This window comes from Carassius carassius, chromosome 13 (genome assembly GCF_963082965.1).
Source record: "Carassius carassius chromosome 13, fCarCar2.1, whole genome shotgun sequence".
NCBI lineage: Eukaryota > Metazoa > Chordata > Actinopteri > Cypriniformes > Cyprinidae > Carassius > Carassius carassius.
The window spans coordinates 22,548,120-22,563,618 of NC_081767.1; the positions used below are offsets into that span (position 1 = coordinate 22,548,120).

The 15,499-nt window shown below is 35.0% G+C and overlaps 2 protein-coding genes across 2 annotated transcripts; both read left to right on the forward strand.

Annotated features, from left to right (window-relative positions):
* The first annotated feature begins 2,431 nt into the window (after positions 1-2,431).
* LOC132156104 (cleavage and polyadenylation specificity factor subunit 5) lies at positions 2,432-6,764 on the forward strand. The gene is made up of 7 exons (XM_059564962.1): positions 2,432-2,710; positions 3,655-3,855; positions 4,123-4,186; positions 4,292-4,381; positions 4,545-4,620; positions 4,705-4,819; positions 5,970-6,764. The coding sequence occupies exons 1-7, from the start codon at positions 2,592-2,594 to the stop codon at positions 5,989-5,991; spliced, it is 687 nt and encodes a 228-aa protein (XP_059420945.1). The 5' UTR covers positions 2,432-2,591; the 3' UTR covers positions 5,992-6,764.
* A 1,704-nt stretch (positions 6,765-8,468) lies between these two features.
* On the forward strand, positions 8,469-9,755 carry LOC132155671 (leukotriene B4 receptor 1-like). The gene has a single exon (XM_059564393.1). It carries the CDS (start codon positions 8,734-8,736, stop codon positions 9,709-9,711), a length of 978 nt encoding a protein of 325 aa, XP_059420376.1. The 5' UTR covers positions 8,469-8,733; the 3' UTR covers positions 9,712-9,755.
* The last annotated feature ends 5,744 nt before the right edge of the window (positions 9,756-15,499 follow it).

A 15,499-nucleotide genomic window follows, 5' to 3' on the forward strand; every position in this document is an offset into this window, starting at 1 on the left:
ATAGCAATGGATGCCAGCGAAATTTGAAATAAAAACAATAAAATAAATAAAAATGAAAATACAATGAAATAAGAAACAAAGTAGATGTAGTGAATCAAATTACGTACATATATACGTATATATATATATATATATATATGTATTTTTTTTTTTTACTAATATATAATATTAAATGTTCAAATAGCCTCAAAGATGATGTATTACAGGCAGGGATGGGCAGTATTTCAAACATTTAAAATACGTAGCATACCCTTCCATATTTAAAGTTTATGGCCTGCAAAACTTTGAAACTTTGGTATAAAAATTATAGTAGAAAGTAGAAAACATGACAAAAGTATTCATGTCCAATTTCCAACTAGAAATGTCATATTTACAATAATTTTAAATAAATAAATAAAAATAAATAATTGGGATAGTCTGTGTGAAGGAAGCATGAGATAAGGTGAGGATGTCATGGTCGGTTGTTCTTGTTGATTAAGGTTAAAATGGAACACCATTCAGATTTGCATTTGTTAGCAGTTGCATGAAGGTGAAAATGAACAAAAATGTGAAATAAACTGGACTTTAAGGGTCAATCGCACTCTAACATGGATTAGAGGCCCTAGTGTATGCCCAAAAATAAGGGCACCCTTGGTACATATGATCAAAGAAGGCTGTGAACATTAATCTGCATTGTTAATCTTTTATTTTAAAAATTCACAAAAATCTAAACTTTCATTGGATAATACAAATTTAAAATGGGGGGAAATAGCATTATGAAATAAATGTTTTTCTCTAATACACATTGGCCACAATTAAAGACACCCCTAGAAATTCTTATGAGTAAAATAACTCTGAAGTATATTCCCATTCATATTCACAATTTTGAGTACTCCAGGGTGATTGTGAACATGAAATTATCCAGCCATTGCTTCCTGTTTCACAGAAACATAAATAGGGGGGAGAAACAAAGCTCAAATGCCCTTAATCATCCATCACAATGAGAAAAACCAAATAATATATTTCTGATGTGCAGCAAAAGATAACTGAGCTTCACAAATTAGTGAAGTGGCTATAAGAAAAGAGCTAGAGCAGTGAAAATTCCCATTTCCGCCATCAGGGCAATAATTAAGAATTTCCAATCAACCAGAAAAGGTTACGAAACTGCCTGGAAGAGGATGTGTGTCTATCGTCCTAATGTGCAGAGAGAAGGAGGGTCTGAGTAACTAAAGACTCTCCAAGGACCACAGCTGGAGGGTTTCAAGAAAAATTCTCCTAGCTCATCCAAAAACAAAACTCCAGCATATTCATTTTATCAGACACGACTGGAACTTCAAATGGGACTGGCTTCTATGGTCAGTTGAAACTAAAAAAATAGCTTTTTAGCAGCAAACACTCAAGATGGGTTTGGTGAAAACAGGGATAAAAAGTACCCCATGTTTACAATGAAATATACTGCTGTATTTTTGATGTTGTGGGCCTATATTTCTGCTGGAGGTCCGGGACATCTTGTTTAGATACATGGCATAAAAAAATCAGTAATGCCATGTTTGGATCATCCAACTGTACAATAATCCAAACACAAACCTCAAAAACAACACAAAAATGGGTCACTGGGCACAAAACCGAGCTTCTGCTATAGCCATTACAGTTCCCTGACATGCACCCTATAGAAAATGTGTGTCGTGGACTGAAGAGCAGCACCACCAACATGGAGCTGGGAATCTAAAGGGTCTGAAGTGATTATAGATGAAGGAATGGTCTCTGATTCCTTGACAGGTGTTCTCTAACCTCATCAGGCATTATAAGAGAAAATTTAGAGCTGTTAAACTGGCAAATGGAGGTTTAAAAAAGAATTCAATAAAAGGGTGTCCTTAATTGTGGCCAATGTTTATTAGAGGAAAAACATTTACTTCATAATGATATTTCCTCCCATTTTAAAATCTTATTATCCAATGCGATTTTAGATTTTTGTGAATTTTTTAAATAAAGGATCAAAAGGATTAACAATGCTGATTAATTTCCACAGCCTTCTTTGATCATTTACCAAGGGTGCCCTTATTTTTGGACATGACTGTAAATAAATAGCAGATAGCAAAAATGATTAATAATAAAAACACTGACAGCTATTTGGAATCATTGCTGCTTTTGAGCATTTAAAGTGACAGATGACACAACTGCATTGTATATTTAGAAAACACTAATTTAGTTATCTTTATAATTATCATTCTTGGTGTAAACATGCCTTAATAAAGTTACTTCACTGGATGGCCAATTTTACATCTATTTTGTGTATTTTGAAAATACAAAATACTGTATTTGTATTTAAATAAATTTTCCCACAGTATTTTGTAGTTTTATTTTAAATACATTTCGATGTATTTGTGCCCATCTCTGATGACAAGAAGCATACGAGCCGTAAAACGAAACGCACTGTCGTAACACAGAACGTAGCCGGATGTCCCGGATGTGCTTTCACAGCAGAGTGCCGTATTCCAATTTTCATCGAGCGCCAAGGCTGGGCGATTCAATCCCTCGAATATCGTAATCAACTGTAAAAACAAAAGTGATTAGTGCAAAGATTAAGACGCCACTATATTATCTGTCATACGATGTCAGTTGTACCTCCAAATCGATCATCTACCGGTTGGCCTCGTGGAGTAAATCAGTTCGGCAATAAATACATTAGCCAGCCGGCTAAACCGCTCACCCTGGAGAGAACAATCAACCTGTGAGTAACATTCACCGCTGCACACTGCGTGGACTATTACATTAATTTCATAACCAATCCCAGTTGATTTCATAACCAATCCCAGAGATGTACGATGGCCTCTGCTGAAGCAGCATCACCCTTTAAACCTGCCAAACAATCGTAACGTTACGTCCTTCCTGGTCACTGCTATTTGTTTGCGTGTGCACGTTTAAATGAACACGTAACGTTACATTGTTTTTTAAAAACATACACATTTTTCAATCAAACATAGTTAAGCTCGGGTTTTATTTTACAAGTAACGTTAGGGGTGCACGATTATGATCATAATTGTCGATTATTAAGTACGATTATAACAATTTACACTGAATGATGTTTATACTATTGTTTGAAACAACTGCATGCCTTATTTTTATATGACAGACAAGATAAAGAACATAAGTGGACTTGGACAATTACTTGTCTCTTTGAACAATTACGCAATTGTGACTTATGAAATTGTAATCGCGATTAGAAATTCGATTATTTGTGCAGACCCGTTTACAAGGTTTACATTTTTATGCATATGCACACAACCAGATACATGAGTTATTTCCCAAATTACACACTATACACTTGCACTATACACTCTATCCACTAGTGTGTGCCTTTTACATTATTTTAAGCAGCAATAGTCTAGCAATAGCACTTTGTTTTTCCAGTAAATTAAGTGCTTCATCCAGGTATTTGTGCATTTTTTATTTCTCTCCAAAAGTTGCGAGTGATTTAAAGAAAATGTCTTAGTACTCATTTAAACTGTTTTGTGGGTATCTCTTAACCCCCCTCAATGTCAAAATGGCAATAGTCAACTTACTAACAGTTCTGGCTGATTTTGTCCTGTGTGCTGATCACCCAGTGGATCAGTAAAGGTCTATCATATCCTCATTTAAATGACTCCTGAACATCATGATGTTTGTTTTTTGCAGATACCCACTAACAAATTACACATTCGGCACCAAGGAGCCGCTCTATGAGAAGGACAGCTCAGTAGCCGCACGCTTTCAGCGGATGCGGGAAGAATTTGAGAAAATCGGGATGCGGCGGACGGTGGAAGGGGTTCTGATCGTTCATGAGCACAGACTTCCTCACGTGCTGCTGCTGCAGCTGGGAACCACCTTCTTCAAACTGTAAGCAGCCAGTGCTTCACTGGAGTTTGTGTCTTATGGATGTGATTAATTCAGATGGGTGCTTTTCAGTGGATATCTGTACTCTATTGTTGAAAGTAACCAATCCTTACGTAGATATGATTTTAAAAAAAATTTTGTTCCTTATTTTGCTATGACTTGTTCGCTTTTCTTTGCATCGTTTTGTTTGTTCATAATGCATCTGTTTATAAAGTGTTTACTAATATGTTTGTCAGTGGCTGACAGTTTATATATTGTTTTATTTTACAGTCCCGGGGGTGAGTTGAACCCTGGAGAGGATGAGGTGGAGGGGTTGAAACGACTGATGACTGAGGTATTATTGCTTCTGACTGTATTTAAAGTCATATGCCATATTATGTAAAAAGACTAGCAAAGATTTAAAATGACCTGAAGAAGAATTTTTTTATTTGTTGTCAAGATTTTGGGGCGTCAGGATGGAGTGAAACAGGACTGGGTCATTGATGACTGTATTGGGAACTGGTGGAGACCAAACTTTGAACCACCACAGGTAGTTACTCTGTTTCATTTCCCTCAGACAAACATGCACTGGATCACTAACAGTATTGTTTTGTTCACTTTCAAGCACATTAACTAAACCAAATTTAATTTCTAATTATTATAGTTTAAATCAATGATAAATCACATTTAACATGTCTCATTTCCTTCCATAGTACCCTTATATTCCAGCACACATCACTAAGCCTAAAGAACATAAGAAGCTTTTTCTAGTACAGCTGCAAGAGAAAGGTAGGATGAAATACATTCTGTTTACTCCATGTACCCTGAGTAAAAAGTGATTTACAGCTTTACTTGTGTGTTGTGTGTTTTTAGCGTTGTTTGCTGTGCCAAAAAACTACAAGCTAGTGGCCGCCCCCTTGTTTGAGCTTTATGATAATGCTCCTGGATATGGCCCAATTATTTCCAGTCTCCCACAGCTACTGAGCAGGTGAGATATTACTTTTGTAACAATGACAAACTTTTTGTCATGAGGGCTACATCAAGTTTCAGTATGTATGTGAGGGCCGCATAGTATATGCATGAGAAATGAAGCTTTGAGAGAGATATATATATATATATATATATATATATATACACTACTGTACTGTATGTTTTTATGACCATATATAAGTCAATTTAAATATTGTTATCATTGTATTGAGAAATAATGTAAACAAAACAAACATTTTTAACATGTATTTTTGTTCCCCTCTTTCCACAACAAATTCTTTATATTAAGTATCATTCAAAACAGAAAAAGGAAAAATATAAGTATAAAACAACCAAAAAAAAAAGTAATTATAGAAATGATTCACTTTAAACAATATTTATTATAAATGCCAAGCCTAAACAAATTTATTTAAAGTGAAAATGAAACTAGTGCAGTGTGGCAAATGCAATAATCCAAATGTGCGCATTGCACTTGAAAACCTGAAAACAGCAGAAGAATCAAAACCCAAATACACATTGACTAAGCAAATAAATCTAGCTGATAAATTATAACATAAATAGGACAAACTATTTCCCCACAAAATTACTTTTTATTACGTATGAAAAGTATTTCCCTTTGTCTCCTACAAACACACAAACACAGACGAACATGCAGTGCTCTGGTAATTCACACATGCTTAATCTCGCTCTCTTTCATAACTGCATTAGTCTGCATACTAGCATTACAATAAATTGCGTTTTGTAATGAGCATCGGGATTCTGCGATAGAAAACGCTGTAACAAGCTTCATGATGTATTTTCTTTTGCTGTTTTGGGGTTTTAACATTATATATTAATAGGCAAGGGGGACTTAAATATTTATTTTGCTTATGTCCGGCCCTGATATTTAAGTGCGTTTTAATTATGACTGAATATGCTGAATACTGTATGTTATCTGATACTGCATCAGAAGTCATTTTGGACTAGATGCCTCATGGGCCAGATGAAAGTGCCCGCTGGGCCGTAGTTTGCCCACCTCTGCTGTAGCATGTAGTTCATGGGCTCAATATAATATAATATTGGCAAATGCTGTCTAATTACATTTAATAATTGCAAATCCTTATTTCTATTGTTGTTAATTTGTTCAATCTGTTCATTCACCTGCACAGGTTTAACTTTATCTACAATTGAGAGACGTGAGGTTTTGTCATGACCGTGGACTGTCTCTGTGAGCGCAGTCTGATGGGGTATCAGATGAAGATTTGTGTTAAGGTGTTGGCAAGGTCCATTGAGGTTTATGAAATATTGCATTTTCTGGCCTGTCTGCATTACGTTGATTTAGATTGCATAGGAATTTGTGAATTTTTTTCTCATTTATAGATACATTGCAAATCTTTGTTTTTGAACTTTGTCATCAAGTAACTACATTTTTATGTTTGACTATGCGGAACCCAGTGTCTTTTGAAAAAAAAAAAATGTTTTAGTGACTTAAAAAAAAAAAAAAAACTTGTATATTAGTCAGTGTTTTTTATAATAAATTGTTCTCATGGATATTTTGCAGGTTTCATTTTGTATAATTTATTGTTGCTGTGTATGAAAGAAGAATTAGCATTTTTGTCATTTATATTCTAATATGGCTAATTATGGTACTATATATGTTAATATTAGTCATGGTTTCTTTATCCAAAAACTGTCTTAATTTAGTTTTATAGACCATTTTCCACACTTATTCTGATCTTAGGAACTAAGACTGTTTTGCTCTAAAATCTGTGTATATGGATGGACTGATATGAATCATAACTTGTAAATAAATTTAACCCACTCTTTCCTGAAGTTTATCAGAGCCACGTTTGCTACACAGCCAAGATAAAGCACAATGTGAATGGAAAATTGTCAACCAAAAATATAAAATTTACTCCCTCTCAGGTCATTCAGTGTATAGACGAGTTAAGTTTCTTTAATTGGAACAAATTTGGCGACTCAAAATTGCTCACCAATGAATCCTTTGCTGTCAATGAATGCCATCATGGTGACAGTTTAAACAGCTGATAAAAACATCACAATAAATCAAAAGTAATCATGTCATTATTTGCTGTCATTTGTATATGTCTTTATCTACGGGTGCTTCTCAATAAATTAGAATGTATTGGAAAAGTTAATTTATTTCAGTAATTCAACTCAAAATCTGAAACTCATGCATTACATAAATTCAATGCACACAGACTGAAGTATTTTAAGTCTTTGGTTCTTTTATTGTGATGATTTTGGCTCACATTTAACAAAAACCCACCAATTCACTATCAACAAATTAAAATACTTCATAAAACCAATAAAAACATTTAGCGAATTGTTGGCCTTCTGGAAAGTATGTAAATTTACTGAACATGTACTCAATACTTGGTAGGGGCTCCTTTTGCTTTAAATACTGCCTTAATTTGGCGTTGCATGGAGATGATCAGTTTGTGGCACTGCTGAGGTGTTATGGAAGCCCAGTTTTCTTTGACAGTGGCCCCAGCTCATCTGCATTGTTTGGTCTCTTGTCTCTTATCTTCTTCTTGACAGTACTCAGGTCTGGTGAGTTTGCTGGCCTGTCAAGCACACCAACACCATGGTCATTTAACCAACTTTTGGTGCTTTTGTAAGTGTGGGCAGGTGCCAAATCCTTCTGGAAAATGAAATCAGCCTCTTCAAAAAACTGGTCGGCATAAGGAAGCATGAAGTGCTCCAGGTTTCTTGGTAAACAGGTGCAGTGGCTTTGGTTTTCAAAAAACACAATGGACCAACACCGGCAGATGACATTGCATCCCAAATCATCACAGACTGTGGAAATTTAACACTGAACTTAAAGCAACTTGGGCTATGAGCTTCTCCACCCTTCCTCCAGACTCTAGGACCTTGGTTTCCAAATGAAATACAAAACTTTGGACCAATGGCAACAGTCCGTTTCTTTTTCTCCTTAGCCCGGGTAAGATTCCTCTGACATTGTCTGTGGTTTAGGAGTGGCTTAACAAGAGGAATACGACAACTGTAGCCAAATTCCTTGACACTTCTGTGTGTGGTGGCTCTTGATGCCTTGACCCCAGCCTCAGTCCATTCCTTGTGAAGTTCTCTAAAATTCTTGAATCCAGTTTGCTTGACAATCATCGTAAGGCTGCGGTTCTCTTGGTTGGTTCTTTATCTTCCACACTTCTTTGTCCCATTCAACTTTCTGTTAACATGCTTGGATACAGCACTCTGTGAACAGCCAGCTTATTGGCAATTCATTTTTGTGACTTACACTCCTTGTCAAGGGTGTCAATGATTGTCAGAGACCATTTTGAAGGCTCCGGAAACCTTTGCAGGTGTTTTGAGTTGATTAGCTGATTGGCATGTCACCTTGTTCTAATTTGTTGAGATCGTGAATTGGTGGGTTTTTGTTAAATGTGAGCCAAAATCATCACAATTAAAAGAACCAAAGACTTAAACTACTTCAGTCTGTGTGCATTGAATTTATGTAATACATGAGTTTCAGAATTTGAGTTGAAATACTGAAATAAATTAACCTTTCCAATACATTCTAATTTACTGAGAAGCCTGTGTATGTTATAAAACACTGGTCATGCTTGAATATAACTTAATACATAATTGTACATTATAATCCTGAACAGATCATTACTGAATGTAAATTTAAAATGTTTCCATAAAATTTTCATATTTGTTTGTACACTAGTTACTGATCTTTTATCATATGATTTACTGTTGTCATATTGCTAATTATTTATTAATGCAAGTGCTGCTAAAACCTGTTCTTGTGACAATGATATGTGGTCTTTGTTTTTTGTTTTCAGCTATAGGTAAGCATGCCATTTCACATATGTCGTTTTGTGGGAGGGGTAGTCTCAGTAACTCATATATTTTGTTTCTAAAATTAGAGATTCAAAAATATTTTTTATCATGATGGAGCTCAACATAGGCTTCAATTCCACATCTAACAGCACTTCCGTGGGTTCAGAGAAGATCGCTCCTGCTGTAGTTCTGGGTTTGTGCTGTTTGGTTGGTTTGCCAAGCAACATTGCGGTAATACTCATCATTGCTCGTGAGTGGAACAGAAACCTGAGCTTTATCTTAAAACTAATGCTAAACCTTGCGGTCTCTGATGCTTTGACCCTTTGCTTGGCTCCTTTTGTGCTGTATGGAATACTGTTTGGATGGAAACTCGGTCTTTGGTTTTGTAAGTTCCTGTTTTTTTTGGGTCACTGGAGTCTGTATGTTGGTGTCCTGACGGTCACCTCCATGAGCATCCACCGCTATCACAATGTCATCAAGTCAAGAGTCACTAACAGAATGATACTGCAAAGACTTGAAAGACGGCACAGGCGCCTTCAGCTGATTGGCATCTGGTTTCTAGCTTTTGCTTTTTCCCTACCAGTATTTTTTACCCAAGGACTAGAAGACAAGAATGGACTGCAAAGATGTCAGAGGGAAATTAAGTCACAGTCTGTAGAAGTGACTGTTTTGCTTTTTGAGATCCTGTTGGGATTTGTCATTCCATTTGTGACAATGTTGACATGTTATCTATGGTTGGACAAAGGGTTGAGACAAAAAGCCAAGAGCTCCAGTCTAACTAGAGCTCCACAGGACCAGGAACCCAGAAACCAGGGGACAAACGTTAGGACTTACAAGAAGAGACTTGTGATCAGCATTGTTGTGGCTTTCTTTCTGTTTTGGACTCCTGTGCACATTATCAATGTGATTGATATAGTCAAAACTCTGACTAAAACATCTCATCCAGATGTTTTTTCTCAACTGAAGTCTTTCCGCCAAGTATATGGTGATACAAGCAAGACTCTGGCTTTGCTAAACTGCTGTCTGAATCCTTTTCTCTATGCCATCTCTTCAGCGAATCTTATGAAATATTTCAGTAAGAGATAATTCAAAATTTATGATTCAATAATTTATTTTCAGTCAAATATACACTTAAATACAACAAGCACTATTATAAAAAAAAATGGTTCTAAACTACCATTTCTTTTTTGGCTTATAATAGTAGCAGAACCTTTTTTATAAAATTCTATAAAGAACCATGCTTTGAAAGTGTTACGTACTTTAGGACCTTCATAGTGTTTTAATGAATTTATTAATATTGTTTTTACTTCTCTATCTGCCTTGTCTTATAATATCTTGTAGCCTGTGGTAAAACGCAAAATAGAAAGAGGATATAGTAATGAAGACCAAATTCCAGTAAAATATATTTCCATTATTATGTATAGATTCTGAGTGGCAGTTTCTCACTGCATGATGAAGTTAGTGGCATGTGAAATACACAGGTGAGTTTAGAATTACAGTGTGTCTCTTCCATTTATATAAAGCATTTATGTGTATGAAGGCCAAAAGTAGAAAAACAAAAGCAACAAAGCTTCGCAATGTAAAAAAAAAAAAAAAAAAACTTTTGAAGAACCATCTTTTTTTAGACTGTGGATTTAAAATGTTCTTACGTGGTTTACAGTGGATGAGCACATGCTTTTGGTGGACTCACACTATCTAACAGCTGTCTGTGTCATGCATTTTATACAGAAACATGATCATATTTATTAACATGAATGGAGTGTTGTAAATATCAGTTTTATACATAATTGCATTTTATTTGGTTGCTGTAAGTGTTTTTAAACAGATGGAAATGTTCATATGGTTGCAGTTTTTTTTTCTTGGTCTTTGGTAACAGTCAGAACTGTTTCAACTGATAATTTAAGCCAGGGGTTCCCCAAACCCTGATTTGTATTCTTATACGTATATCTATAATTTGTTTACATGTCATGTGACCAATCAACAAAGTAAGTATGGTCAAAGGGGTTTAGGGTTGGTCATCTGGTTTAAACTGGATATGTTGCAAGTAATGCTTACCAGAAAAGTTATATTAAATCTAAGAACATCTGCAAGTGTGGTTATTAGATGCCTGTAGATAAAAATAAAAATAAAAAAAGCACGAAGTAAATGTCTTCAGTTAGCACGAGGTGCTATATTAGTCAGCAAAAGAACGGAAGAGAAATATGTGTTAAAACCACAAAAGAAGAAAATTGCAAAAAGGCCGCATGAACACAACTGATGCTATAGGAGCAAGCTCAAGAGACTTACTGCAAAAGGAGGACTGAACAATGCAAATGGTTTCAGTTTATATATTTAGATTATAACTTAAGTGATTTTGATATTTAATATTTTATTATTCACCTTATTTTTCAATATGTCAGCAAACCCTCTTCTGCATAAGTGCCAGACTTCAAATTCATTAGCTGCTATGGTTAAATAAGTAAGATTAAAAAAGTGCAGGTAAACCCTAAAACTACTGTCCTAGAAACCAGTGGTTATGACAGTACATTAAAATAATATAACAAATACTATTATGTGACATCAAGCAGCATTAACCAGTGTTGGGGAAAGTTACTTTTAAAAGTAATGCCTTACAATATTGCGTTACTCCCTAAAAAAGTAACTAAATACGTTACTAACTTACTTTTTATGGAAAGTAATGTGTTACATTTTTTAATATGAGCAGGGCTTGATTGTTTTTAATATAAGAAGTTCTATTTATAGCAAATGTAAAAGCCCTTTTACACCAAAAAGTGTAATAAATAAACCTCAGGCTGAAGGAAAAGTAAATTCCCGTCTGTACAGTAGAACACAGGAGAAGAAGGTTCAACACTCTTCAGCAATAAAAAAAAACAATGAAGCACAATTGTTAGTTTATCTAAAGTCATTTTTTAATTATTAGTATGGTTGAACTGGATCATTAAAGGTCAGCAGCAAAGACACTGTTTATAAAATGGGAATAGATACATTTATTTAATATATTTAGTTATTGCAGGTTTGCGTCATATTCTGAGTTTGCATTTCACTGTTTTGATTAATTTTGATGAATACTAAATCTGTTTTGTTTTTTGTTTTTTTTGTGAGTGGGATGAATTAATGCACATTCACATTTAGTCTAGAACTACAGTAACATCATGTTCACACAGCGCACACAACGCCTCCATACTTCCGATTTCTCCCAATATGGGAACAGGAGGCTTGTCAGTCAAAAAATGGGAATACAAAGTAACTGGCGTTACTTTTTTGAAAAAGTAACTCAGATATTTTCTTGTAAATTAAAAAGTAATGCGTTACCTTACTAGTTACTTGAAAAAAGTAATCTGATTACGTAACTCGCGTTACTTGTAATGCATTACCCCCAACACTGGCATTAACTTTGTTTTTTGACATTGCCTTTCACATTCAAATTAAAACTTGCTCCTAAAAAAGGTGTATTGCATGGCTTGCAGGAACACTTGATTCTGACTGGTCAGTTGCTTTTGCCGTAGTACACTGCGATGCTGTATATAGTGTATTTTGACAGCATAGCGAGACTAACTTGATTATGTACTTTGCAATACTTCACGGGAGTTGGGCATGCCCAGCAAAGTTCTTGTGGCTTAATTTGCTTGTCGAGACTGATGGTGGAATGTTCTCTACAGCATCATGGGTAATTACATTTTTCTATATAAACATTTCTTAGTTAAAAAGATTTACTTAAAAAATAACGTGAAATTTTTGGAGCAGATGGCTTTTACGACAGCATATACCAACCCTGAGACTGCTACTTTTGATTAGGCCTGAGACATAATTTCACAACTTTATACAATTTTGATTCATAAGCTTGCGATTTGATTCCAATCTCGATTCAATATTGACTCATCTGGATAGCCTATATATCAGGTGATGCTTCTAAATATAAATGTTAGTAGGCGATGTGTAAATAACTTCTGAACAACCAGCTATTTTAGACTGTTTTCACATTTTCACATTGTTCTAACATGGTTTACAGTAGACACTGAGCACATGTTTTCATGGACTAACACTATTTAACAGTACATGCAATGTTTCTCAAGGAATATATATATATATATATATATATATATATATACAATAATGTTCTAATAACATAATTTTAATGATAAATGTAAAAAAAATATAATACTTTATTTTATTTATTTTCTTTATTATAATTTTTTTTTCTAAATGCTCCTTTATTCTTTTTCCAGATAACTAAATCCTGTGTGGACATTGAGTAGCTCTCCTGAAGTTTCATGACATATTATTAGCTGTTTTATTGAAATCTTTGCGTGGTTGAAAACCTTAATGAACGATCACATGATACATGACATGTGGATTTTGTGTTATTCGAGATCACACCACATTAAAATACGACAAAACCGCATGTATTGTTTTAATTTCATCATTAAATCAACAGAATCTAAGTTAAGACTTTGTTTTGTTTTAAAGGTTACCTGCTGTATTCTGTATTCATTGTCGATGTCTTCTCCGCTCCATCAAAGCTATCTATTTATCCTGTCTGAGAAAGTATGCAAATAGAACTGTTGTCTTCACTAATATTAGAAAAGTTGCAGCTCATCTAGTGCAGCAACGTTTTATTCCTTGCAACCTAAGCCTAACCACAAGGTCTATGCATCAGCATAATGCTAACCTCAAAAATCTACATAACAATCTCTTTTAAATGTTAAATGTAACTGAACAACAAAGCATTAATGAAACAGTCTTTCCCTTTACTAAGAAATACGTTGAACAGCTCTTAATTTCAACATTTACTCTCCTGATCTATCCCTATGCAAAGCATGCTGGGAACTAGAAATCCACTGCCCAGTTTCAGTCGTAAATGATTCATGTATCCCCAACACAAATGGTTTAAGTTAACTTAACATTTAACAAATGTAATTTCATTTAACGTAATAAAATTGAGTTCAAATGACAACCGAGTAAAAAACTTAAGATTAGTGTTGTTAGCTAAGTAAATTGAACAAACTACAGAAATGTGTGAGTTTTCTGCATTTTCACAAGAATGTAAAGACTTATTAGAGTTTAAGTGTTTAATGTTTCGGTATTTTGAATATTTAAAAGAGTTTATAGAATATAAAACTTTTTTTGGTTACCTTTGTGGTGAAAGAGCTGGCTTGTTTTTAGGTTGTCAGTAGCTGTCATAAACACACATGACTGTTCCATGATCATTTGATTGTTTAAGTTAGAAATGATGACCATATAAATAATGTGCTTGCTCTCAAGCTGATTCATTTTATTGATTTATATAAAAATCAATAGACAACATAACACTTGCTCAAATTAACTAACCTCTGCATGCAATTAAAAAAGTTATCATTGCTGACATCAACACAGTTACAACTTATCTAGAACAAGATCGTTTTAGTGAAATGTAACCACAGCCAAACCACAAGGTCTACACTTCAGCCTAACGGTAACCTCAAAAATCAACATAACATAAACTCTTTTAAATGTCAAATATAACTAATCAACAAACTTTAAAAGGTTTACTAAAAACACATCAAACAGCACTTTATTTCAACATTTACTTTCCTGATCTCTCCTCTCCTTTACACTTCTGTGCTGAGTCTGGTGTGGATAAATTGCTTGTCAGTAGAACCTCATCATCACATCTTGTTAGGACTCGGTGTAAAGGTTTAGGTGTAAATACATTATATATAGCTAGTTAGATGGGAGCTTTAATTATTTAAATTTTTTTACCTTTGCGTAAAATGTAACCTTGTTCTTGGGAAGTGAAAGCAAAGCTGTGACTTTAGTTGTAGATGTGGGAGGAGTCAACATAGCCTCTGTTCTTCAAACAGTCATAGCACCTTTATTTCGTTTCTAATGACAGAAGGTTCAGCATTTTCCAGACAACAAAAAAAATTGATGATGGAGCTAGGATTAGGCTTAAATTCCACATCTAACAGCACTTCCGTGGGTTCAGAGAAGATCGCTCCTGCTGTAGTTCTGGGTCTGTGGTGTTTGGTTGGTTTGCCAAGCAACATTGTGATAATCATCAGCATTGCTCGTGAGTGGAACAGAAATCCAAGCTTCACTTTAAAACTAGTGCTAAACCTTGCAGTCTCTGATGCTTTGACCCTTTGCTTGGTTCCTTTTGTGCTGTATGGAATACTGTTTGGATGGAAATTCGGCGTTTGGTTTTGTAAGTTCCTGTTTTTTTTGGGTCACTGTAGTCTCTATGTTGGTGTCCTGACGGTCACCTCCATGAGCATCCACCGCTATCACAATGTCATCAAGTCAAGAGTCACTAACAGAATGATACTGCAAAGACTTGAAAGACGGCACAGGCGCCTTCAGCTGATTGGCATCTGGTTTCTAGCTTTTGCTTTTTCCCTACCAGTATTTTTTACTCATAGGCTCATAGACAAGGATGGACTTAAAAGATGTCAGAGGGAAATGGAGTCGCAGTCTGTAGAAGTGACTCTTTTGCTTTTTGAGATCCTGGTTGGGTTTATCATTCCATTTGTGACAATGTTGACATGTTATCTATGGTTGGACAAAGGGTTGAGACAAAAAGCCAAGAGCTCCAGTCTAACTAGAGCTCCACAGGACCAGGAACCCAGAAACCAGGGTACAAACTTTAGGACTTACAAGAAGAGACTTGTGATCAGCATCGTTGTGGCTTTCTTTCTGTTTTGGACTCCTGTGTACATTATCAATGTGATTGATATAGTCAAAACTCTGACTAAAACATCTCATCCAGATGTTCATTCCCAACTGAAGTCCTTCCGCGAAGTATATGGTGATCTAATCAAGACTCTGGCTTTATTAAACTGCTGTCTGAATCCTTTTCTTTATGTTTTCTTTTCAAGAAATGTCATAAAGTGTACTA